Genomic DNA, 25,769 nt, shown 5'->3' with positions numbered 1-25,769 from the left:
TACCAGATACTTATAACATAAACAGTAGATTTGTGAATAAAACTTAAAACCTGATTTAACAACTTTTCTTATAAAAAGAGTGAGAAGTTGGTAAGTCAGTATACTCAACAACTTCTGAGCACACATTAAAGAATAGGTAAGGAATACGAAATATAAGTACGAACTTTATTTTTAACAACCCCCATGCTCATTCACTTTACATCATCATCCCGCGCTTCAGTAACGACTGTGAGCGAGAAGGAATAGAAGATAGGGTGTGACGAACTTTTGGTACACATCCTCTTTCCGAACATACAGCACGAATTCCGCTGAAGTCACTAACACTTTGGATAAGAGTGTCATTAATGTCGCTTTGAAATCAAAGACGTCAACAACTGGAGTGCAATCATGTTCGCTATTATTAGTGAGTCATTTTTTGACACATACACCCTTAATACGATTTTAATTTAAAGTTTGTCTGATCAGTTTAACCGATTTGGAGGAGACGAGGACTTGATTTTTTGATCGCTTCTTATCTTCAAATTGTCCACAGTTCCTGTGAGTGAGCATGAAAGAATGTCCTGGAAACGGGTTATAAAAATATATAAGGTGAAAACAGAACTCAGCAACAATGTATCGGCCAGCAAGATGCAGCCAAAACGCAGATGCTCCAGAAAGTCCTAGTGTTGGAATAGACATGGAACGTTTTTCCGCTGGATCTACACTTGTAGCTCATGAGGAAGGTGCACACTCATTCTCGATGTCCCTAACTCCCTTACATATAAGAAGTCTCAGGAAGGGGTATATTCGAAGATTTTATCTTTAGATAAACATTCACTTGTGAAATCGTCATTGGAATCTTCCTGGGCGTCAGCCATCTTTTCACTATGCAGCAAACTCTGTGGAGGAAAGCAGAAGCGCCGTTCGTAGGGTACATGCGGAACCAATTTCCCGTAACATTTGCCCCCAAAATTCAAACTTAACAACTTGTCTTCCAAAACTCACATTCCATTACAAAGGGCAGGTAGGACATTTCAAGAACTTTATGTAGTCTGATTCCTTTAACATTTAATTCTTTTGTAGACGTCTTTAGCAAGGGTATTCCTTTCAAAAATTGACTTAACATCTTGTGAGTGCGTCAAATTCTATTGCATTTATTATGCCTACTTACGTGTCTTACCAAAAATGAATCGAAACTAAATCCTATTGAACACCCTACGCTTCTCTTTGGTTATTGAACTGTGCTTCAACATGCGATTTGCCAAATGTGAACTACCAGTAAATGTCTGTACACTCTCTGCGCGATTTAATTTGCTATATGTGAACCTTGAGTAAATACCATGCTACGCTCTTTGGTTATTCACTTGTGTATTGAAATGCCTTGCCAGGATTGAGCGTAGACTATATCCTTTTCCACATCATTCACGTGTGAGATTTTGGTCCTGTGTGGATGAACACGTATGAACGTTGAATTGATTCCATTCCATTCCAGGATCTTTGCACGTTAGAGATTTTCTCCTGTGGATGTGTCCAGCCAAACTTAAACGTTGATTAAACACCTTACCGCACTCTTGGAATGTGTGGTTTTTTTTCCTGCATGGATTAACATGTGTGTAGCCAAAGTTGAACGTCGATTAAATGCCTTACCACACTCTTGGCATGTGAAACCTTTTTCTCCTGTGTGGATTAAGATGTGTGAGGCCAAATTTGAACGTCGATTAAATGCTTTACCACACTCTTGGCACGTGTGAGGTTTCTCTCCTGAGTGGATTAACATGTGTGTGGCCAAATATGAACGTTGATTAAATGCTTTACCACACTCGTGGCAAATGAGAGCTTCTTCTTTTGTGTGGATTAACATGTGTCTAGCCAAAGTTGAACGGTGATTAAATGCCTTACCACACTCTTGGCAAGTGTGAGGTTTCTCTCCTGAGTGGATTAACATGTGTTTAGCCAAAGGTGAACGGTGATTAAATGCCTTACCACACTCTTGGCAAGTGTGAGGTTTTTCTCCTGAGTGGATTAACATGTGTGGGGCCAAATATGAACGTCTATGAAATGCCTTACCACACTCTTGGCAAGTATAAGGTTTCTCCCCTAAGTGGATTAACATGTGTGTAGCTAAATTTGAACGTTGATTAAATGCCTTACCACACTCTTGGCATGTGTAACCTTTTTCTCCTGTGTGGATTAAAATGTGATTAGCCAAAGTTGAACGTTGATTAAATGCCTTACCACACTCTTTGCACGTGTGAGGTTTCTCTCCTGAGTGGATTAAGATGTGTTTAGCTAAATTTGAACTTTGATTAAATGCCTTACCACACTCGTGGCAAATGTGAGGTTTTTCTCCTGTGTGGATTAACATGTGTTTAGTGAAAGTTGAACGTTGATTAAATGCCTTACCACACTCTTGGCATGAGTGTAGTTTTCCTCCTGTATGAATTAACATGTGCGTAGCAAATCTTGAAAATACACTAAATTCCATTCCACATACTCCGCAGATGTGGGATTTTTCACCTATATGCACTAACTTACCACATGAAAAAGTTGAACTTTGACTAAAGCGTTTATCACTCTTTTGGTACGTATCACGCTTTTCACTTTCCTGTGGCAGCATATGTCTTGACAAACGTGATCGATGAAATCCTTTGCCAAATTGCATCGAAGTATGTGATTCCACATCTGAATGAGAAATTGTTTCCTTTAATGTAATAAACGTATTCTCTTCTCCGTGGAAAGCTAATACGTTAGAGTGCCTGTAACAAGTTCAACCAACAAGGAAATGTGAATGGAGATAATGATTAAGTAGCAACAAAAAAATGTAATCATTCGCTATATTTCATGATAAGATTATACTTAATTTGTTTTATTACATAAAATATTGTAGAAATATGAAATGAAGTACAACAGAGAAGTCTCCATATCTCTCTATTCCCAAAATAAGAGGCTGTAGTTTGTTTCACTATATCAAATTGAACCATCATTTATATCGTGCCGGTCATAAGTCTTTGACCAGGTAATGGCACCTCCTTTTAAACAAATACGCAGTATGAGAAATAAATCTCTCTTATCTGTGTTTCACTTGGAGAAAATATAAACTTGCGATCCAAGGTTTAAGAGCAAGTCAACTTACTAATATAAAGTATACCGAAGATCTTTCACTTATATCATAAGAGGAACATGGAAGGCTTTTTGAAACGAAGAAAAAAAATAACATCCCAAGCTAAGGCAGAGAAACTTAACGTAACCAGACTAAAGACGAAATATTTACAGCGTATTGATCGTGGTTCAGTGTTCTAGGCGGTTGACCAGCAATCTGGAGGTTATCGAGCGAATACAGCTGGATCTTTTTTTTTTTTTTTTTTTTTTTTACTTTAGGGATTTTGATGGCGATTGATCGGAGATAAACACGCTTTATTACATTCAAATATCTGAATACTCGTTTGTTTCAACACTTGAACTATCAAATTTTCAGGAATAATACTAGTAATAATAACAATTATCTCGAAAAATTAAACACTTATTATCGCTCAGGTCATACCATTACAAGCAGAAACGTGATATTAGGCAAAATAGATTTCGGTTTACTGTAATGTTGCCCATGAAAAGACGATTTTCTCATCTCGATTCTAAAACAAACAAAACAAAATCGGGAAGAGACGTAACATTTTAATGCTAGACGGGACAAGGTTAACTCACACTATCGTCATGCTTTGGAGATGAGAACCGAGACGTGACGAAAAGTATCGTAAACATTTCTCGTCTTATCTCGTTTCTCGAAATTGTGCTTCTTTAAGCAAAAATCGCTATGTAGGATGAATCTTATATATTATTATCTTATATTTTGTTATTATATTTTGATATTATTATTATCTTATATTTTGTTACTTTGTATTTCAGAGCTCACTGAATTATGGTCTGTGTGTAAATTTTTGTAACAAAGTTTTTATAATTACATCTGCAAAATCCACAAGTTAGTTTATTACAAGCTTTAGTGTTCAATTATATTCAGTTCTTACAGTTAATTTCTTACAGTTTATTACAGTTAATTTCCTGAAAACGTAGAACAAAATATTTTTACACGAAATATTACAGGAAAATTTTGTTTAAATTTGACTAGCTGTAGAGGTGTCTCAGGAAGGTACGGAACCCCTTCCACGAAAACCCTACGTTTAAGTAAGTTTTGACAAATTTTAGGGCAACTTAAAAACTTTTAATATCATTATTATTATTACTGAAGTGTTTTAAATTTAATGGTAAAACATGTTCCACCCTGCTCCCACCTAGTGGGCATTGTGCTGAAAAAATAACATGTTCATAGACTTTCTCCGTGTTGTGCCTCCTCCCACTTTCTTTATTCCAATATTTCTTTCATTCTCATCATCGACGTCTACTGTAGCTTAGCCGCCAATACCATTAATTAAAAAAAAAATTTCTTACGGCTCTTGTGAGTTCAGAATCCGTACTTTCTACACGAAATTTGCCTCGAAACGTTCAGTTATAACATTTAACTAGTTGTAGGAACGTATGAAGAGGGTATGTGCCTTTGGTCCTGACAGTCCTCTCCAATCCCGATCATTTTGTAACTTCTGGCTTACGCTACGGGCGATTTTTCAGGCTTTAATATAATGTGTCCTCATACGGAATTTGTTATCTATATTATTATTATTATTATTATTATTATTGTTATTACTGAATATTTGAGACCTCAATATTACGTCCTACTGCAATGCAACAAACATACTGATGTTACGAAAATGAAAATAAATTCTTTGGACCCTATATAAGGATGAATTGAGTTATGAGAGATACTTTGCAAAGAAAAGATAGGTTAAAGGTGTCAGCTACTCCATAATGTGAAAATCGAACCTTCGGATGCCTTAACAGAAGGTAAGTAGGATTTGTCTTCATCACAATAACCTTTCGAAGTAACACCCTTTCTTTGCGTAAAAGGCATTGGACTATGTATGCGTTACATTGATATATTCTCAAAATATAAAAAAAGAATAATTATTATTTATCATTTTATCTTGAACGAATATATGGAAGTGTTGTAAATGCCGAACGAAAACACTATTATTATTTCTAGTAAGAGTGGAAGGACACTTAGCAACAATTACACAATGACGTTTCAGGCAAATTTATGGCTCATACTAGGCCTGAAGAATGACACGTTCGTATTCATAAATTGTTTGCGAAACAAGTGAAGTTTTCAGACAGTAGGAATCGAGATTGTAGACTGTGAAGTCATGTAATTACTTTTTGAAGGAAGTCGTTTCAACTCTAACTTCTAAGAACTAGAGAAATTGACATTTCTTCATTTTATTATACACCAGAAATAAGAGAATTCCAAAATATATTTTTTTCTGAATATACTCGGAGAATCGAACAGTGAACCCCTAACACACGAAGCGAATGCTCAAGCCATTACCCTAAGACCGCTCTTTTAAGTAAAAGTCAAGAATCACTGTCTATATAGGAAATTGCAAACGTTTACGATTCCAATATTTTATTAACCATCAATCACTGATTTTGGTCATGAAAAAGTAGTGCAGTCCTGAGAATTCAAGATTAAATTTTAAAAAGACGGAAAGTATATTTGTAACTTATCTCTATTAAATTTGGTTATTCTCGTTTTACAGGTAATTTAAATAACCTTGAACGACAGGGACACGAACAAAGATTCATCGAGGGCATTTTATATTTCAAAGGCTTTTCCATCGGGAATCGAAAGTGAGACCCCGCCTACTAAACAATCTGATGGGTGTGGTGCCTGGTTCGTTTAAAAGGCAAGTAAGTTTGAGACGGACAACATAGTGCTTTTGTGTTTTCTCGGGACACTTCCAATTCCTCATTCCACCAATTCGTCCATCATAATTCACTTGCTTCAATCATAGTCTTCCTTAACCTAACAGGTATAATCGTTGGACATTAAGCGATTTCATTTTCAAGCTGTTAACGCAAAATAATCCGAATCGAAAAACAGTTGTATATTCTATCGATCATTAACGTTTTCTCACAAAACAATATGAAGAAAAAGTCTTGGCCAATCATAATTGCATTCAGAAATGAAACAGCACACTACAAATACCTTAACCTAGAATGTAACCATTACATATCATTTGGTACTTTCCAAAATCTGTACGGATATTCTGAAAGGTGCCACAATTAGAGTCAGTCATTGAGTTAGTGGGTCAGTCGATCGTTAGTCAACAGCACGCGACCCACTGCGACCCACCACCACTATGACCCACTACGACTCACCACTCACCATGACCCACTGCGATCATGACCTAGAAGTATGTATCTTCTCCACACGGATCTACATATATGACAGATTTAATTATCATACTCTGCATTTGTTTCAAAGCAGTCGCCATTACCTAGTCAAAGACTTATGTCCGTCACGATAAATACGGTATCAAAGTTAACTCAGGTACATACAAAAATACTTATATTCTGCTATGTGGAATAAACATTTCATTATTATAAATGAAAATAGAGACCCGTTGTCACTAACATTATTTATATATCGTTACTTTTTGCGTCAGAAAATTTAAAAATCGGAAGAACATTTTGCAATTGCAGCTACAACAAACTGTTACTATGATTACAAAGAAACAAAGGGATGATATAATATCTTTTAAAATTTTGCAGAAGATACGTGATTTCATTAAGTATACCAATTACTAGTTGCGATTTTATATAGTCTGATACCTTGAGATAGTAAAATTTACGTATATTGATATGCAGCAACCTAGTTACATCTGATACATTCTAATAAAATAATTACTTTTGAGAAGCATAGAGTTTTCAGTTTCTTGTAATATTTATGTACTTATTTGAAATACATGATATAATGATTCCAGAATTTCACGTTAAGGTAATATGGACAACCATTAACACCCTCGTTACTCTTAGATTATTACTAGTGCTTTTATATTTGTGCTCTCAACATAGAATTTATCATAACCAACTGTATGCTCTCCGCAGAAATCGAAATATATACTAGCTTTGGAATCCTGCTATTATAGGATTTTTGCAAACAATGCCCCACGAGTGTTATTAGCATCGTGAAACACTCTAGACATTATTGTTCTTTTACGCTAAAAGTAAAAAAGGTAGGCGAAGATAAATGCTACACTCTGAATACCGAAAAACTGAAGAAATATGTTATGCATCACATTAGAAAATACAGGGAGCTGAACTGTTTGAAATATATAATTTAATATGTCGAGCGTGTTTATTTAAGTGGCATTTTATTACGTTACATTCATTCAAATGGGTATCATAAAGACGGGAAGAGGATTAAAATTGTACGTCAAATATTATAATCTCAGTGGTCTCTTTTGCTAGAGAAAGGACAGCTGGAACACTAGCTTTTTTACTTTAAAAAAAGTCACGTATAGCAGAGTTTTCGGAAATAAACATTCAAGGGAGAGAAGACCAACTATCTGCATACAATACCTCATTACAAAAAAATTTGACATCAACCTAATCTGGTATTAGCTACAGAAATAGCTGAAACGATTGAAATTAAATTTTACCTGTCTGTAATTGGCCAGGCATGTGTCTCATTTAGAAAACTTTTTATCTTTTATTACGTTACTGTCTATTCAGATAATACAGATATTCTGTATTTATGACTGGACACAAAGAAGCATAGATTCGGACGATTTGTTCTTGGAGGTCATTGGCCAAAACACTGCCCTCATAAAGGGGTGGTGAAGGAAGGTATGAATAAGAAAAAGCACGTACAGGAATTCAGGAAATGGTTGTACGTATTTGTTTACCTTGTCTCTTTTAGGTACGTATTTGTTTGCCCATTAGCTATATCAACTCCTCTCGTCAGTGGAGAGCTTTAGTAATTCCGGAAAATTCTCAAGGTTAAAACTATCATCTCAATTGTCAACTATTGGCACCTGTCGGCTTGTCAAAAGATAGCGGAGTGTTTGAGATATCAATTCCCTGACGATTTTCTTAAAACATCTTTTGTTCCGAGGGAAACACTTGTAGCTCATTAAGAAGATGTTGTTAACTACAATATTAGAAATAAAATGAAATCTTTGAGTTTTACGTCCCACGTTTTTGCCGGTTAGGCTAAAGGAGACGGTGATGATGAGTAATGAATGAAATGGTGGAATGAAGAAAGTGGGAGGAAACGGGAGAACCCCGAGAAAACCCACGCACACGTACAATATTAGAATGTGCATATCTGCCAAAAAGAATATAACAAATAGTCTAGAATGAACCACCATTCAGTAACTACTAAAAAGATGTCATAAATTGCATGTGAATTTCTCAATTTATAACTTAGCTTTTCTTGTTTCCAATCAGTTTGCTATATCACTTTCAATAAACTGCGTACATACGCTTCTATTTCATGGTTGTTTGTGTTACTGTGTTTTCAATCCGAATAGTCCAATGTACCAGACTAGTTTTCAGGAAGAGAAAGGTATGCACATATATTAAACATACTATAGTAATATTTTCTAGTACTGTATATTTTTATGATTGCCCTATATACAATATTTATAAGTAGCTGTCGTGCCACTGCTTATTAAAATTTTACGATCAAAAATACTAGAAATCCTATTCTAAACATACAAAATCACACTTATTTTCTGTAAGTTGGCCACCTGTGTAAGTTGGCCACTTTTCGATGAAACCGATGGTGGCCAACATAGACAGGTTTCACTTATCCGTTACTCTTTCACTTCTATAGAGATAAATGTTGAAAAAATTGTTAATTTGAAGCATTTCTAATTTGAATACAAAGATAAGGAAGAAGGTGGAAGGTATCGTTGGGACGCTGATCCGATCGCAGGAGAGCTGCTCGACATCTTATACACTTTTTCTCTATGAAAATTAAATAGCAGGATTATTAATCACTTACTAAACAACAGCTGCTACATACCTCTTACCATTTTCGTTTTGTAGCGATAAATGTTGAAACCGGAGACGGATAATTTTAACCACGTGCAGTTTGAATTTAATTTCAACGAAAAAAATAAACATACTATTTGAATGCAAAATCGATTACAGGAAACTACAACGTTATAGATTTTAGCATTCTACCTCTACGAAAATAAGTATTGAAATTTGAAGTAATAGTAAATTTGAAGTACTTCTGTATTAGAGGGTGTCCTGAATAGTCATTATATATTGTATACAGACGCTCAGTCGCGTGAAGAAAACTGATTCTGGTTATCTGCTTGTTCTATGGCAACGAAAGTTGAAACCTATATCGAATCGGATGTAACAGTAAATTTAAAAACCGTTCGTTTTTGGAGAGCTCTGTGCTAATCACGATATGTATAATTTAAAAATTGAAATGTTTCCAGAAAGCCGCACTTCGCTGTCTGTTACCTTTTCAGTTCTGTAGGGATAAATGCTGAAATCAGAAATGGCTAATTTGAAACGCTCACGGTTTGAATAGAGGTTGGACGGAAGAGATGGACGTATTATTGAGAAGCTGAATCGATTGTACGAAACCGTATCTCGATATCTCTAATCGTCTTTACTCTACAGAAATCAGTATTGAAATTATCAGTTTAGAAAATTTCAGTAACTTCCGATTTCGTAACGTACTGTTGGTTATGATATGCCCACTACAGACCCACAATCAGTTGCACAAACCATTTGTTAATGTCTGTTACGGTTTCCATCCTACAATGACAAATATCAACACCACAAATGGTTAATCTAAATCGCTCCGCCTTGAATAGAGCTTAGTGGAAAATGTGGAACCTTATCTTAGAACGCTCAGCTGATTGTAAAAACGCACCTCCATAACTCTTACCGCGATTGTCATATAGAAATAATTATTGAAACCAAAATTAATGTTGAATTTGAGCTATTTCTTCTTTTGGTAGAGTCTTGTAGTCATTTTATGTTCAAAGCTCAATTGTTTTTTGAAAGACGTCTCCTTGCTATGTTTCCGTACTCTGGCGATAAAATTTAAAATTGGAAGTGGCTAGTTAACCTGGTTTGGTTTGATTAAGAATTCAACGCAGAAGATGGAACCTATGCTTGTGATGCATCGTCTCATGCAAAAAGTCACTTCCTGATGGCTTTTACAGTGTTCTTTCTACGGAGATCAATTTTGAAACCAGTAGTACTAGTAATATCCAGGATAATAGCGATATCTTGTTTTGAGACGCTGAATTCTTGGCAGCAAATCGCTTCCACTTTCCTGTTACCGTCTTTGTTCTACAGCAATAAACAATGAAACCGGTACTGAAACTGGCAGCAATACAGAAATTGGAAAATAGCCCATTTTGGCAGAGGGTCTACTCAGTCATTATGTGTTGTGTATAGACACAGGATCATTTGGAAGAATCACTTCTCGTTTTCGTTTACCGTTCTGTTCTACGGTTTCGTTAGCTACGGTATGAAAATAATGGCTAGTCAAAAGAAAATTCGGTTTGAGTATACGGTTAACCGAGGAAATTCAATCTACTCGAGGGACGCTGAAATATTTATAAGAAACATCATCATGAAAGCATTTACCGTTTATTCTACACAAAAATTAATTTTGAGATTGGATGCAATAGTAAATTTGCACCATGTTCGTTTTCGAAAAGGAACATTGGATAGTAGTGAAATTGTGTTAAGACGCTGAATCGTTTGCAAACAAATTATTCTCGCTATATTACAATATTCACTGTACAGCGATAAACGTTGAAATTCGAAATGGTTAACTTGAACCAATTTAGGTTTGAATAGAGTGAACGTATTCTTTGGAGGCTGAACCAATTGCAAGAAACGTTTCTCTATATTTTCTAATCATTTTGTTCTGATACTCGTTGACAGACGCATGGACGAGCAAATTCGTTCTAGAAGACTGCCGTCACACAGCATAGTTTCAGTCTAAAAACCTTTGTTTGTATTCATGTACATTATGAACAATAGCACACAACTGAGATTTATGTATATAGTTAAAAAATATTCGTGATATTACGCCAGACTCGACATCAGTTTTGGAATGAATGTTCTAAAAGATAGTGTAAAAATGTGTGCGTGTTCAAATAAAACTAATACAATTTTAACACATATACTTTATATTTTTTTATCAGAATAATAATCTATGAGTCATTTTTGAAGAGAAAGAACTATTTGACAATGCGTGTACGTCCAGAAAACTGATGCCACCGGCACTAGCAATGAGGGGAAAGCGTAGCACACACTCGCAGTAACTTTCTGAATAAAGAAAAAATAACGCATAGCTGTGTAAAAAAAATGTGCTTTGGCATCGTTCTATATTTTCTGCAAACATATCCTTACCTAATCACCGCTAACCTATGAACACTAAAATTGAAATATATAAATAACTATTAACAAATGTGAACATATAGAAATCCATTTTGGAGAAAAGATAGAAAACTGTAAGTATATATAACGAAACCTGAACGCATGACCTAAGATAACATACGTGAAACGCAAGGAAAGAAATATTAATATTATATGTAAATACATGGAAACATATTTAGAATGAAAAATGTTAAAACTGCTCTGACTTGAACCCACGACCAGTTATTCCAGACATCAACGCGTTAACCATCTGACTACCGAATCAACCTTGGAAGTATTGGTTTGTCCGTTTTATTTACTGTGCAAAAATGCGAAATTAAATCAAATTGTAAATTGTTTCGTACAAAATTTAAGTACTATATATAGCATAACCCCTTAAAGAAAACGTTTCGGCTATCACCGACCTGAGGCTCGTGTTTTGGAATTTAAAAATAGGACAATTTTAATTTTAAACTTTATTAACCAAGCCTCGTATAGGGGGAAGCAATCTTGAATCTTCTTCCAGCAGTTTGGTTTATTGTACATTTGTGTTAGTAAGCATAGCTGCTTACGGCCATATATAGTCAAGAAACAGGAACCCTGATCACGTGACTCCTGCGTTTCTGGTGACTGTTTCTTTATATCTGACTTTCGGGACAATCATCCTCCACTTAGCACTGTTATAACTAAAAGCTAATTGGACGATAATTCTGGTCCCGATGGTGCGGGTGAAAATCGGGACTTTCCGGGCAGACCATATATAAGCTTTGATTTGCTAAAAGAACCTTCAGCGCTTTGAACGAACGCCTGGTCGTTACTCGGAAGGGGCGCCACGAAGGCGAGTGGAGTGCTTTACTCTAAAGTAAACACACGATATATTCCTATGAGTGTTTCAATTGCACGGATTGAGCTTCGCAAGCTAAATCACCGTTTGCATACGTGAGAGCCAATTTTTTTAAAGTTTATCATCAGTGATTGTACGATATTTGCATACGCCTCCGTGTAAAATACTTTTTTCTAATATTGTGCAGAAATCAGCAGTGAAGTGACTAGTACATATGTGTTATCACCCTAACATTCGTTTGTAATCTCAGTTTTGTGTGACAAACTCTAGCTCCAAATCATTGAAAAGGAAGGAATAATTGTGCCGCCTTGGACGATCGCTTATTACTTTCAGCAGAGGACTCCAGCGGACCCTTGGGATTATCCGACGTAGAACGCCTGAGATCCTTATAACTGCAACGCCCCTAAAGGAGTTGACCGGTCGAAGATTATTGTGAGTAAATGAAATCTTAATTTATCAATTGTGCCACATGTATTAAAAGAAAATAAAATAAGATAAAGAGGGAAATAAAAGAAGTTAAAACGGCCGTAAACATACACAGTAAAAGCTACTTGATCATTTGTAATCTTTTGATGTTCTTTTAATTTGTATGAATTACATTCAGTATTATTACATTTTCTATACAATTTAACCAGGTTTTGTGATTTGCACCGCAAAATAATTTTAGTTTGTTAATATCTGATCTTAATTTGATAATTTGCTCACTTTTCCGTTTTTACGGTATCTATGTTTTGTGTACCGTTCTCCCCAGCTTCGGTTTATGACAAAACGTAGATAGGGAAGAAATCGTGATTTACCGTAGCAAAGCTGGGAGAAACGCAATAAACAAGTGACAGAGAGAGAGAGAGAGATATGTAAGCTATTGGGAAAAAGACGAAAATCAACGTGAAGGTTACGATTATATTTACAAGATTTTAACAACTACCAAAAAACACGATTTCAACCAAATGGCGACCGCTTTCCGGATTAAATTATAATAATCTTCCTACAATTGCTTTTACAATACCATTAGTTATACAGATAACGTGTTGAGTTTTGAATCTGATTAGCTTAGTGTCGACAGTCAATTTTCATCAGCTCATGCGCGACCACTATTAATTAGAAATAAAGAACAGGGATAGATAAAAACAAAAAGTGATGTAGATTTTTCATGTAAGTTAAGTAAATAGGTTTTGACTTGGAGAGCGACAGAGAGATTAATGTAGCTCATAAAAAATTTTCTTGTTGATTTTTAATGCTACATAGATGTGAGTGCATAGCAAACAGCTGATTGAGTACACACACACACACACACACATACATGTTTTGTATATGGTACTAGTTTATATCTGTGTTAATTTTATATTGAAGCACTTCGCAAAGTGAAACCTGAGTTGTGAATAAAAGAAGGATTGGTTGTTAATGGTCGTAATATCAAAATTCTTAGTGTTTCGTTTTCTAAGTACACGTTTCTTATTTTCATATTAAACTTAGACATTTATATTTTTGTACTTTGAATTAGTTGCTCGTAATTCATAACAATATGGAGACTAGTGTTTTAGAACAATTTCAAGCAATGTCGACAGAGGAATTCCGGAAACAATTAGAAACCATTGCTCAGAAAATGGAAATGAATATTGGACGTGTAGGACAAAAAATAACTGAAACAGTAGGTAAATTTCAACAGTCTATAACAGAAGCGATTTGGGAGCGTAGGAAAGAGCGAATTGAATGCAAAAAGGAGACAGTTTACGTAATAATATCAAAGTAGCTAATAACTTCTTAACTGAGGTACGCTCTGAAATATTTAACGCGGCCAATCATGTTTAGTCACTGCCGAGTTTAAAAATCGTGTAGTGGAATGAAAAAAGGGTCTCAGTGGGTTCTATGAATACACGCGAAGGGCACAGGTTGAGTGTAGTCAAGCCAACAAAATACAACAGTGCAAGGAAGTGTAAGGCGGAAAAGAAACCGTAAATACTCTTGAATTCGAGCCGGCCCACTTTGTGGAACATATATGCCAAATAAACCAGAAAGTTGATTACAGTCAGGAAAAGAAAATGTGCAATGTAGAGATAGCGAGAAAGGAAGAATCGTTGTGTGTACCTGTAGACAATTATTCTTCTAATGTAATTGTTTTTCCGGCAAGGGATGCCAATATTTCACACATGATAAGCGCTAGCGTTGAGGTTGCGCGTATCCGCCCTCATGAAGAAGCCAGGGAAGGCTTGAGATATCAATTGTTGGTTTTGTGTGATAACGAAGTTACAATGTTGTCGGTTTTGTGTCGCCGGCATATGGTTTTGCACGACTTAACAAATTCAAATTTGTCTTTGTAACCGTGTTATGTCTAACGTGAGTTGCATTTTAGTGCTGCAAATCCATTCCGACTTTATCAGGTTTGAGTATTGTAGAAGGAAACGACTTTAAATTCACAGTTTAGAGTGTAGGCCCGCCAACCGAATTGTGTTTTACGTAGTGAACGTCTCGTACATAATCAATCGGTCGGAAATGTTTACCGTAAACAAGCGTGAAAGTAACACTTCCAACAAAGCGCACGCAGTCAAAAGTATATTTCCGTTACAGAGCCGAAATGTAACACCAAGGTTAAGAAGAAAAATAAGATAGCCAATGATACCCAGCTGAGTTTTCGTAATACATTAGTTAACGTAAACTCGATTTCGAGGAGCATAATCAGCAGAATTAAAATGAGCAGACGTGATCATAATATCAGTACATCAGATGCAACTTTTATTACTTTTCAGTTGCCGAAATGTGTGAATTTTCAAGCTAGTACTTCACTATTGCGAAATTGTAAAGAGCGAAAATTTAAGTGTAGGTCTACTAAAAATATAGAACAGTTGATTGCTCGTGATAATAACAATGTTCGTCGACCTCCACGTACAGCGTACTCGCAGCGCGCACAACCACGCATTAGGCGTGCAGTAGGAAATAAGTTGAGAATAAAAGAAAAGTGCTTTGGTACGCGTAACTCGGAACGAACTAAACTCGGTCAAAAACGAACTACATGCAAATTAAAGTCGAGCTTATTTTGAGGCAAACATGCGAAAAAAGTATACATCGACTCCGAAGATTACTAAAAAGCTTAAGCGAAAACATGTAAACATTGTATAGTAAACTACATGGCAAATGTAGTACTAGTAAGTGCAAACATAAAAAGAAATTTATGACAGGTATCGCAATGCAGCGTAATTCCAATCGTCGTAAACGAAGGCGTGTCATTACGTGGAAATTTAGTAAATGCGCTGTAAAAAAAAGAAAAGTTTTGCAAATTAAAGAAACTAACTTGAAAAGTACACGGAAACGTGCTAAATTACAGCTTCAAATGTAACCGGCACAGATGGAAAATTAAAATCTTAGCGCAGAAAAAGCGTGAACTTCACCCGAACTCGGACTAAACCCCGAAGAGATGAGAAATCAGAAATACTGCATTTGACCTTTAAAATTTTTAGAGAATGAAAAAAGGATTATTGTTTATTTATTTGATTATTCCCTCGAATTTCGAAGGTTACTTTTCAAAGTATGTGCACACCGCCACTGACGCGCGTCCAAGGTACCATTAATATCGCTCTACAATCTGGTACGTTCACATAAATGTCATGTTTTATGATTTCCTTACAGCTTTTGGAGATGAAAGATGAATGTGGAAAGCAGAGGAAGGACAACATCGGAAATTTTAAACAGGAAATTTATTTAGGACGCAATTTTGGACTTAGAAATTGTAATAATACCCCAGCACTATATATCTTTCTCTCATAAAACCTTGGATTCATAGTCACCATCATGCTTTCCTAATGGAAGAAGCCTGCTTTCAAGAATGAAATGCAGCATAGACCATGTAGTTGTCTATGCTACTAAAAAATTTTGTTTGAAAGGCGGGATGTACTTGATAATATCGCATTTACGATAATATTCCTAATCTGGACAGTACAGGGCTAATTTATAAATAACGCTTCGCTGTCACTTTATGAGTACATCTTATTAACCCACAATGAAATTTAACCTAACATCGCTTTGAAATGAATCTAAATAATAATGATGTCAGTATACAGGAGTTCTATATAGAAGAACGAAAATCGTTTATAAAATACCCTTTTCAAAGGTACAACGAGAACATTATCTGATAAAATGCTGCTGCCCCATAACAAAAACTGAAACTAACGTTACTTAGAAATCGATTTGTAGTCATAATGACAACCCCTTTAAAGAAAACCCAAAAAGAAGAAACTGACGTCGGGCACATTTTTTAAAGATATTAAGATTCTATTTTGTAAAAAAAAAAAAAAAAAAAAAAAAACTTTGCATAGTTATTTTGTATTGATAAATCTATTCTTAATCTTCTATTCCAAAGCTTTTCTTAAATAAAAAATACAAAATCCTGCGGGACTTTTATCTATGGCCATTCTCACTTCTGTCTAAAATCTAAAAGCAGAGTGACAAAATTTATTTCACTCACCTAATAAGAAAGACGTGATATCAAATTACATTCACTGCAGTTAGAAGCAAAATAACTGGCAATAGCTGTTGAAGTTCGAAGGATGCTTCAAATAGAATGGTTAGGAAAATTTTCATTGTTTGTACCTGAGATATTCTTATATTCCTTTATATTCTCAAATAAGATCTCAATTCATTTCACTCGCCTAAAATAAATGAAACGATCTCAAATTATATCATCCGCAGAGCAGGAGCCGTTCTGATCACCAAGTTTGAAACAAGTTTAATGCTACGATCAAAATTAATTTCATTGTTTGTCACTATGGACATTAAAACTTCCTTCTTCATTAAAAAAAATACTGACGAGTTACATGCCTTTTCGACTAGGAATAGCAGGATGTCAAATACATACTTCTGCGATAGGCTCTATTACCGACCTAAAGTGTGCAACTCTGACGCTTTCTTCATCGATTTGGTATTTCGTACATTAGTGTTGGAAGGCCTCACTTCAATTTTTACGGCTATATATGGCCGAGGAACAAGGACTGTTCACGTGATAATAACGTGCGTAGTGAATGTTCCTTTGAGTCTGATTTTCGGGACAATCACCACTTTCCACCTACGCACTTTTATAACTAAAAGCTTATTGGATAATAATTCTGGTCCGGACGCTAGGCGAGAACATCGGGTTTTTCACGGTTGGCCATATACAAGCTTTGGTTGCTAACTAGAACGCTCAGTGTGTGTGTGGTACGCGTGCCTGTTTGGCACTTTGCAGAGCCCCACCAAGGCGAGTGTGATGCGTTATTTTTCAAAAGTAATAGAAGGAAGCGCTCCCCTTGGAAGGGTTGAGCTAAAGTGAAAGTTTAATTTTGTGAGTTATCTCAAATGAAGTAATATATACATATATAATACCTGCTAACATTCTCAAGTTTGTCTGTAATATCAGTTTTTACGTAATGAACGTTTGAGTTCGAATCGTCGAGTAACAGGAACTACCAGCATCAGTTAAGACTATCACTTACTTCTACCAGCGAAATTAACCTCCGTAGCTCCAAACTTAGCCTCCGCCCAAGGAACCTTCTGTGAACCTGTTATCTAGTGAATTCTACCCCAGGGCCCGAGTGATATCAGCTGACCGGTCGAAGATTAACTGTGAGTACTTAAAACATTGATTCGTTAATACATTTAAAAGCCACCACTTCGTTGAACGTACTCAAACAGAATTAAGAGAGGAAAGGTTAAAATAATCAAAGAACGTCAATAATAGTTTCTTGATTGCTTGTAATTTTCTGTGTCATTTTAATTGTATATTTCGTATCTAGGAATATTATACTTTTACATAGGTCTTGTGATTTATATTGTATAGTAATTCTTGTCCGTTGATACTTTTGTCAAAATCCACCGTTTATACATATTTTATTTTACGGTACTTACGTTTTATTGATCTGTGTGCCCAGCTTCGGTTTCAATAAGATATAAGTGCGGAAGTGATCGTGACCTGCCGTGATAAAGCTGGAGTAAATGCAAATGAATATTTAGGTTTTCAGAATTTCAACACCGGCAGGGAAAAACACGATCACAGCTGAGAGGAGCGCAACAAAAATTTGAATTGAAAAGGGCTTGAAATAGAACGAATTGAAACTTTCTTTACAGTTTCCAGCTAGGGATATTCTTACAAATTTCTAAATTGTACAAAGAACAAACTCTTAATTTGTTAAACTTAAAATAAATAAATATTTTTTTTCCGTAAAGGTGGTTGTAGAATAGTTGCAAGTAAACGGTAAAATCCGAAACAAGTTAGGAAAATATTTCCAATCCTTATCTCCTAAAAAATTTTTGAGGATTTTACAGAACGAATGGGTCTAGATATGAATCCAACAATTTCTTACTTGTTTATTTATTTGGGACGTGCTTCCAAACTGTAGTGATTATTGATGTCATTTTCGTTTTCGAGTGGTGAACGTTTTAAAAATTGTTATAAATATTTTATACATCAATGGAATCATTATGTATTGTTCTGGATTACTCAATAGGTTATGATTATTAATATATATTTTTGGGTTATATTTTTGTAAGCTATATTAAACAAATGATACACAATACGAATTTTTTGCGCAGTATTAGATAAAAATTCTTATTATAATACTGTACAAACTTGTATTTTACCAGACGCCAGGCGAAATAACACTAGCTTCAGGGAAAAAATGCATATACAAAGAATTTTGAAATAAGAAACTGATAAGAATAAATAAAAAAACACATTCTTGCGAATTCCATGTCTATTCCCGGTACATTTGTAACTCCTTATCATAATTATAATAATAATTATTATTATAAAAATTAAGCAAAATAAATACTAATTAGATATACCTACTGCGCCAGAAAACTATGGATTCGATACTGATAGCGGCCCCATTTGATCATTTTTTCATCTCTACTCCTCCTAATACTTTGGGGTCTTTCACATCTATAGTACCCTTTTCCATAATGTTACTTATAAGTGTATATTAACTTGCTGTTATAAATTAGTATACGAATCGAGCTTGATACTCCTAACGTGATGACAGAGAGAGAGAGTAAATTAATAACATCTTCTTAGCACTTCCTCTTTCCCAGTTAAAGTTAACCAAATAATAATATATAATCTACTGTTTATTAAAAACTATGATGTCTTGCATAAAACTACTTTGAACTACCATAAGACGGGGTTACATTGCACATCGGGCGTTACTTTGAACAAAATTTTAAGAGAGTTTCAGTTTTCTGTTGGGAAAACCATGAGCAGTAAAGAGGAAGTTTCAACTGCCACCGTAAGATAGAACATGTAACTGTATTTTGGCTATAATGTTGGCGGTTAAATTCAGTTCCAATTACCGAGAAAGTTTGTTCTTGTAGAGGTATTGAAAGCAGTCACTGTAAAGGCTGATAAAATTTGAAAGATATCATCGATAAGAATTTGCATCAAAGTTAAGTTAGTTTCGTAGAATACTATCATGTATAGTGGTACTTTGAGGCAGTAGTTGAAATTGAAATGTGTAACGTTTTTTAAAGTCATAAAAAACGTAAAACTGGGAGGTGTTTCAGTCTCTACTCGCGGTTACTTTGCACCGGTCCAAGATAGCACTTAGATAGGAAATTATTATCACTGGAGCCTCCTGTGTTTTAAATTTAGGTAAATTTCCTATTTAGGTAGACGCAGGAATGAATTTGTTAGAAAATAAATTGTGAACAGTAGCGTATCCAGAAAAGTAGTTTGAGAGGGGCTTGATTCAAAAAGACTGTTTTTTTTTGGGGGGGGGAGTGGGCTTGCAGCTTATACATGTAGGAATCACTAACAATAGATGTTTAGGCAAATCTTTACTTTCAGTCAAACAGTGACTGCAATCGATTCATCTGATCCGGTTACCGGAGCAGTTTACGAATCGTTCCTAAACTGCTCCCGGAACTGGATCAAATGAATCGGTAACAGTTACTATCCGAGTCAAAGTAATGTACAATGTTAAGAATTATCCTGTAAGTACAAGGGCCAAAATGTTACTAAACACTATACCTAATCAATTCAGGTGAAGCGGTGACTATAATTCTACTGCTTTAATATTAATATCTAAATCTACTGCTTCCCCAACACCCTACTCAAGTACCATAAAAACATTTCAAAAACCAATATTTAGTCAAACCAGTACTATAAAGTTAACATAAGAAGGAATTAAAAAAGACACTCATCACTAATTATAAATCAGTGCAGCATCACGAGGAAAAATAAATTGCATCTCACCAAGATAATGGAACCACCAGGAACAAAACAAATATTTGTCAAATACTCAAATCCAAAGCAAATCAAGAATAAAAATAATATCAACTAAAAATGGAAAGCACTCACCGTTTCGCCATACCAGAACACTCATGAATAATGAACTCATAATTGATGATTCACGAAAAAATAAGATAGCAAGAACACATGCGCAATACTCAAGTTCACATTACTGAAAAATGTTCCTTTCCGCACAGACGTCGATTTATTAAAGCGAGCACACTAGGTATTATTACAAACATGACTTACAAATAAACACCCACTTTTACCATACGTCGGAAATATTTTCAGTTTTCGGCCATAACCATGACAGGTTTTCTCTAACTCAAATAAACCACACAATACTGGAAAGCGATATGAGTTAATATCCGAATCTAATACAAACTTATTTAAAAACGACAAGTTCAAATTAAATTTATGTTACGGTTTCTCAATCGCACTTGCTAACTCGATCGTCGCTATGAAACGAAAATTCAATAACCCGCTCACTGCATTCCACACATATAAGCAGACAAAACATGAGACGTCACAGTAACAAACTATTATATGACTACAGAGACACCTAGTGAGAAAAATATGAACTACCACCAATTTTTCAAAAAGGATGTCACACAAAAAACACGAACAGTTCCAACAAGTGACTCAGGCAGAAAGTTCCAGCAAGTGACTGAACCGATAAGAACCGATTAAAGTCACTGTTTCAGTCTAATTAAGTACTTGCCTTTAAAAAAGAATCATGCAATTTTGGGTCATGCAATCATGCAGCCTAAAAGTTACAAACCCCGTAAATCTTCCACTGATTACGGTTCAAATAATAAATTTGGACAAAAGGAATAACCAAATCAAATCAATTCACGAGGATCAATTTTCCCTTCCGTGATTTGGCACTTCTGTGGGACATATGCTAAACTATTAGAATGTGGTTCCTGAGTCGGTACCAGAAAATACATAATTTTCTTTACAAATATCGATAATTCAAACTAAGTACTGACACCGGTACCATCATTCTAATATCAATATTATAAAATTCATGCAGTTTTCTGTAGAAAGTAAAATGTTTAAATACTGAAGGGAAAACATAGCATAGAAACGTATATTCAACATACTTTTTGTATGTTGTGCAAACTAACCCCACCATTAAAACATTACAATTTCAACAATTACATCAAAGTCCCATTATGCACACTAGTAGTCTACGAAACTGACTTAACATTGACGGTCTTTACAGTGACTGCTTTCCATACCAGTTCAACAACAAACCCTCCCGGTAATTAGAACTGATGCTGACCCCCAACATTAACGCCAAAACACAGTTACACGTTCTATCTTACAGGGTAGTTGAAACTTCATGTTTACTGTTCATGGTTTTACCGACAGAGGACTGTGAAACTCTTTTCATATTTTGTTGGTAGTAATGCCCGATGTGCAAAGTAACCCCTTGTTACGGTAGCTAGTAACAACTAGTGATGGGTAAATTCCCGGGAAGTTATTTTTAGGGAATATTCCCCAGAAGATTCCCAAAATGGGAATTTATCCGAGAATTTATGTACAATCAGAAAGAAAATTGCATTCTATTACTATATTATGATTTCAAAGTTGAATTAATTTTTATATCACAGCATATTATGACTGTTGTCCTAAGAGGATTCTTTAAAATATATATTCTGAACGGTACTATGTTACTTTATAACAGTTTATTATATTTAGAGAGTAGGCATAGATGTATATTTATTTACAAAATGTTCTATCAATTAAATACGTGTGAAAAAATTATATAGTAAATTATATAGTAATAATTTAAATTTATAAATGTTAAACATACATATTTATGTTCACAAAATTTGCAAGATACTTACTTATCTTTATATTTTAGCACGTAACATTGCCTTACACGACCTTTCATTCTACCTATTTCTCGAAATTCCATACGTTAATTCACATGTAAAAGAAGTCCGAGTACCTCTTCGGAAATTCGAGTCACAGAGAGAAGACCGACATCTATTACTAACGGTGGTTCAGGGTTTATTAATAGTACTTCATCTCTATTTCTACATAATTCTAAATTACATTACAAAATGTTTTTTTTTTTTTTTTTCATCATTTGTAAATTAATACTTTGCTAATTTTGGCTGTTCTTTAGCATTGGGGGCCAGCTTTTGCACCTACTTTTTTGCGATATTCTATTCCGTTGCGGCTGTTTTATAGTTTCATACGTTATATTACGTTACCAACATTAAATTCAAACATCTTTGCAGACCGAGCGTTTGCGAATGAAGGCGGATTAGAGCCCCGCATGGCACGTTGTTTTCTATCTTCTTTACCAACAGTTCACGTTCTTTTCTCCCATAAATCACTTCCACTTACTTACTGTTTTGTATAAATCCCCTACTGCCCTAAAAAAATGGGCTGGATTTTTTTTTTGACTACTTGAACATCACTATCAACTCATTTCTTCCGTAAATCATACTATTTTTTGCTAGCTTTGGCCCCTCAATACTAAACAATTACTTTACCTTTTAGTAAAAATGGAAATGGAACTTAAAAAATCATATTATTAGTTATATAAAGTACGTCAAATAATTTTATATTTTTAACCTCCAAATTCTTTAAAACCTAGAATTAAATCATAATATATTAAAACAAATTAATTAGTCACATGGTTCTTATAATTTGGAAAATAAAGTAAAGAAATGGAAATAAATTCCTTCCCGGGAATTTATAGGCCAGGGAAAAAAACCGGGAATATTCCCATTTTTTAAATTCCTTCCCACCGGGAATATTCCCACTGCCCATCACTAGTAACAACTGTAAGCGAAATGAAATATCAAAATTGAATATGGCAAATCATAACACGGAACTAGAAAAATGTTCGGGAATGAAGTAATCCATATAATTAAGAAGTTACGTCCATAATATATTGTGTTACTTCGGAACACAAATATACAAGCAAAGAAAGAATTTGAGGATGTTACCTATAAAATAATTAGGAACGTACAAGAACGCATTCAACACGTAATTGATATAAGTTATCCTAAATACAGAATTTTGCGTATCCTCGTTTACAAACATTCTGCGTAATGTCCTAATCTACATAGCAATCTTACTTTTACCGGCCATCTAGCACATGCTGGTTAGCGTTGTTTTTACAATAATTTATATATCATATACGTTCACTAAGCCCCTATATTGAGAAATGGAGGTCCATACCCTAGAAATGATTCCTGAGAATGTAAAAACTCGACTTCCTTGAAAGAAATGAGTGCAGCTATGAAGTGGATTGATGTATGGACCTCTACAATTAATGGACATTCATTGTTGGTTAAAATATTCTTTATCTTGTATTTTGCTTATGTCTTTCGAAGCCCTCCGGAAAAATGAGACTAGACCCATTTGAGCTAAATCCTAAGTAAAAATATAAACGTCCATAGCTTTTGTTCCAATATAATACATTCCACGTTTAGATTTGGAAAATTTTAGGATAATTACCATTCTCACGATTTGTTATTTTACATAAGTCTCTATATAAATTAACGAGTGGAGGACAAAATCCAAGCGGACAAAATCCAAGCTAAATTCTGGTAAGATGGACAAAATCCAAGCGGATAAAATCCAAGTAACAGTATCATGTGCGTAGCTGTGGTATGTGCCTGTGAACACCCTAATTAAATTGTATGTTTGTTTCTTTCTTCAATTGTCATGCATTCTAAAGTTTTATCAGCAATTCTTCAATTTATTGAAATAACATCTCATTTACTTTTAAAGGACTTAAAATCCAATAAAATATGAAAGATTGTCACAGTAAGACTGCAGATGAGCTTTAATTACTCATAAAATATTCTGGCTACTGCTAGAACATGCCCAGGTGGATCCAATTTAGGGTGATCAGAAATATTTTGCTAAAAAGAGTATATTCACATAAATAACCAGAAAATGAAAGCACTGACTTGCTAAATCAGAGATAACAAATAACAGCAAAGCAGCCCAGTCTTAAAAAGAGTACACTTACGTAATTCTATTCTATTCATTAAGAATTAAAGTAGAAATAAAATTAAAAAGATATAATTTAGATTTAAAAAAAAAATTACTTCCCTACCCTCAAAGTATTTACATCAGTTACACTTTTGAAAATAACCAATAATATATACATTTTCATTTAGTTTGTCTAGACACATTTTCACATTTCGATTTTCTAGATAGCACTTTTACATTATTTAATTCACACACATTATTATATTATTGAAAATACACACTTATGAGATGTTATTTCAATAAATTGAAGAACTACAGATAAAACTTTAGAATGCATGACAATTGAAGAAACAAACACACAATTTAATTAGGGTGTTCACAGGCACATACCACAGGCTACGCACATGATACTGTTACTTCGATTTTATCCGCTTGGATTTTGTCCGCCTTGCCAGAATTTAGCTTGGATTTTGTCCTCTTGGATTTTGTCCGCGCCCCTAAATAAACAGTATCGTCGTGCACCCATATTTTAAATATGTGCAACAATTAGTGAGAAATGTGTAATCAATAATAAAGAAATAATTATATATTATCAAGATATATATATTATAATATATAAAATATATATTATAAAGAAATAATTATATATTATATATTAAATAATTATATATTATATAATAATATAAATAATTATATTTTATCAAGCTATGAACTACATAAAATTTGTATGAGTGGTATCGATCTTACTATTACTTTTATTTGGTATACAGCTAGTCTATGTGTGCCATGCCATTTCCAAATTGTAGGTTACTAACTTACGTTCGAGATATCTCGTATACCTAAATATTTCTCGTGAAGTATTGCTTTTAACCAACAAAGTTTCCGAACGCATGTAACCGTATTATCAATCTGAACCAGTTAGTATATGCAAAATTGAACATTACCTTTCTGGCCGAACTGAATTTAAACTTTTTTTTGTTAATTGTTGGGAGTCATCAGAGTACGACGCAAAAGTCTCCTGAACCACTATTTTTCTTAGCGTTTCTATATTACTTTCAAATACAGGATCTTCTTCTACTGCTAATTCTGATTTCACCCTATCAACGTTTAGTTTGACATCCAAAGAACACATAGTTGTATCCTTGTCCATTGTCTCCTCTCCTTCCGTTGTAGATAATATTAACTCTTTGTTGTCAGTCATCAGTTCGTAGGTCCACCCTTTCCCTTCGAGTGGATCTTCCTGAGGTAAGTCATAAGCAATTTCTTCTTTGCACATCAATTCCACCTTAAAAGACGCCTCACCAGCCATTGTGAATTGAAATATAATAAGAATTTAACACTTCTTATATTTCCCTTATATTTTATGTTGCCAGTGTTGTTAACGAAATGATTTACAAAAACGTTCACAACAGCGTTGCCAGACTCACAGTTCGGGAT

The 25,769-nt window shown here is 34.6% G+C and overlaps 1 protein-coding gene across 3 annotated transcripts; it reads right to left on the bottom strand.

Moving 5' to 3' along the window:
- Nucleotides 1–144: 144 nt before the first annotated feature.
- Nucleotides 145–25,769, bottom strand: LOC145682371 (uncharacterized). Of its 3 annotated transcripts, XM_081753949.1 has the most exons (3): nt 25,277–25,415; nt 18,927–19,104; nt 145–2,735 (listed from the first exon to the last, which is right to left on the bottom strand). In XM_081753949.1, exons 2-3 carry the CDS (start codon nt 18,974–18,976, stop codon nt 1,520–1,522), a joined length of 1,266 nt encoding a protein of 421 aa, XP_081610075.1. In that variant the 5' UTR covers nt 18,977–19,104; nt 25,277–25,415; the 3' UTR covers nt 145–1,519. The 3 variants fall into 3 exon arrangements, with proteins under 3 accessions (XP_081610075.1, XP_081610074.1, XP_081610076.1); XM_081753948.1 differs by lacking the exon at nt 18,927–19,104 and having other exon boundaries at nt 25,277–25,769; XM_081753950.1 differs by lacking the exons at nt 145–2,735; nt 18,927–19,104 and adding an exon at nt 16,572–16,755 and having other exon boundaries at nt 25,277–25,760.

This window comes from Thermobia domestica, chromosome 3 (genome assembly GCF_964235325.1).
Source record: "Thermobia domestica chromosome 3, izTheDome1.hap1.1, whole genome shotgun sequence".
Lineage (NCBI taxonomy): Eukaryota > Metazoa > Arthropoda > Insecta > Zygentoma > Lepismatidae > Thermobia > Thermobia domestica.
The sequence above is the reverse complement of the archived record's forward strand: the minus strand, read 5'-3'. Positions and strand labels throughout refer to the sequence as shown.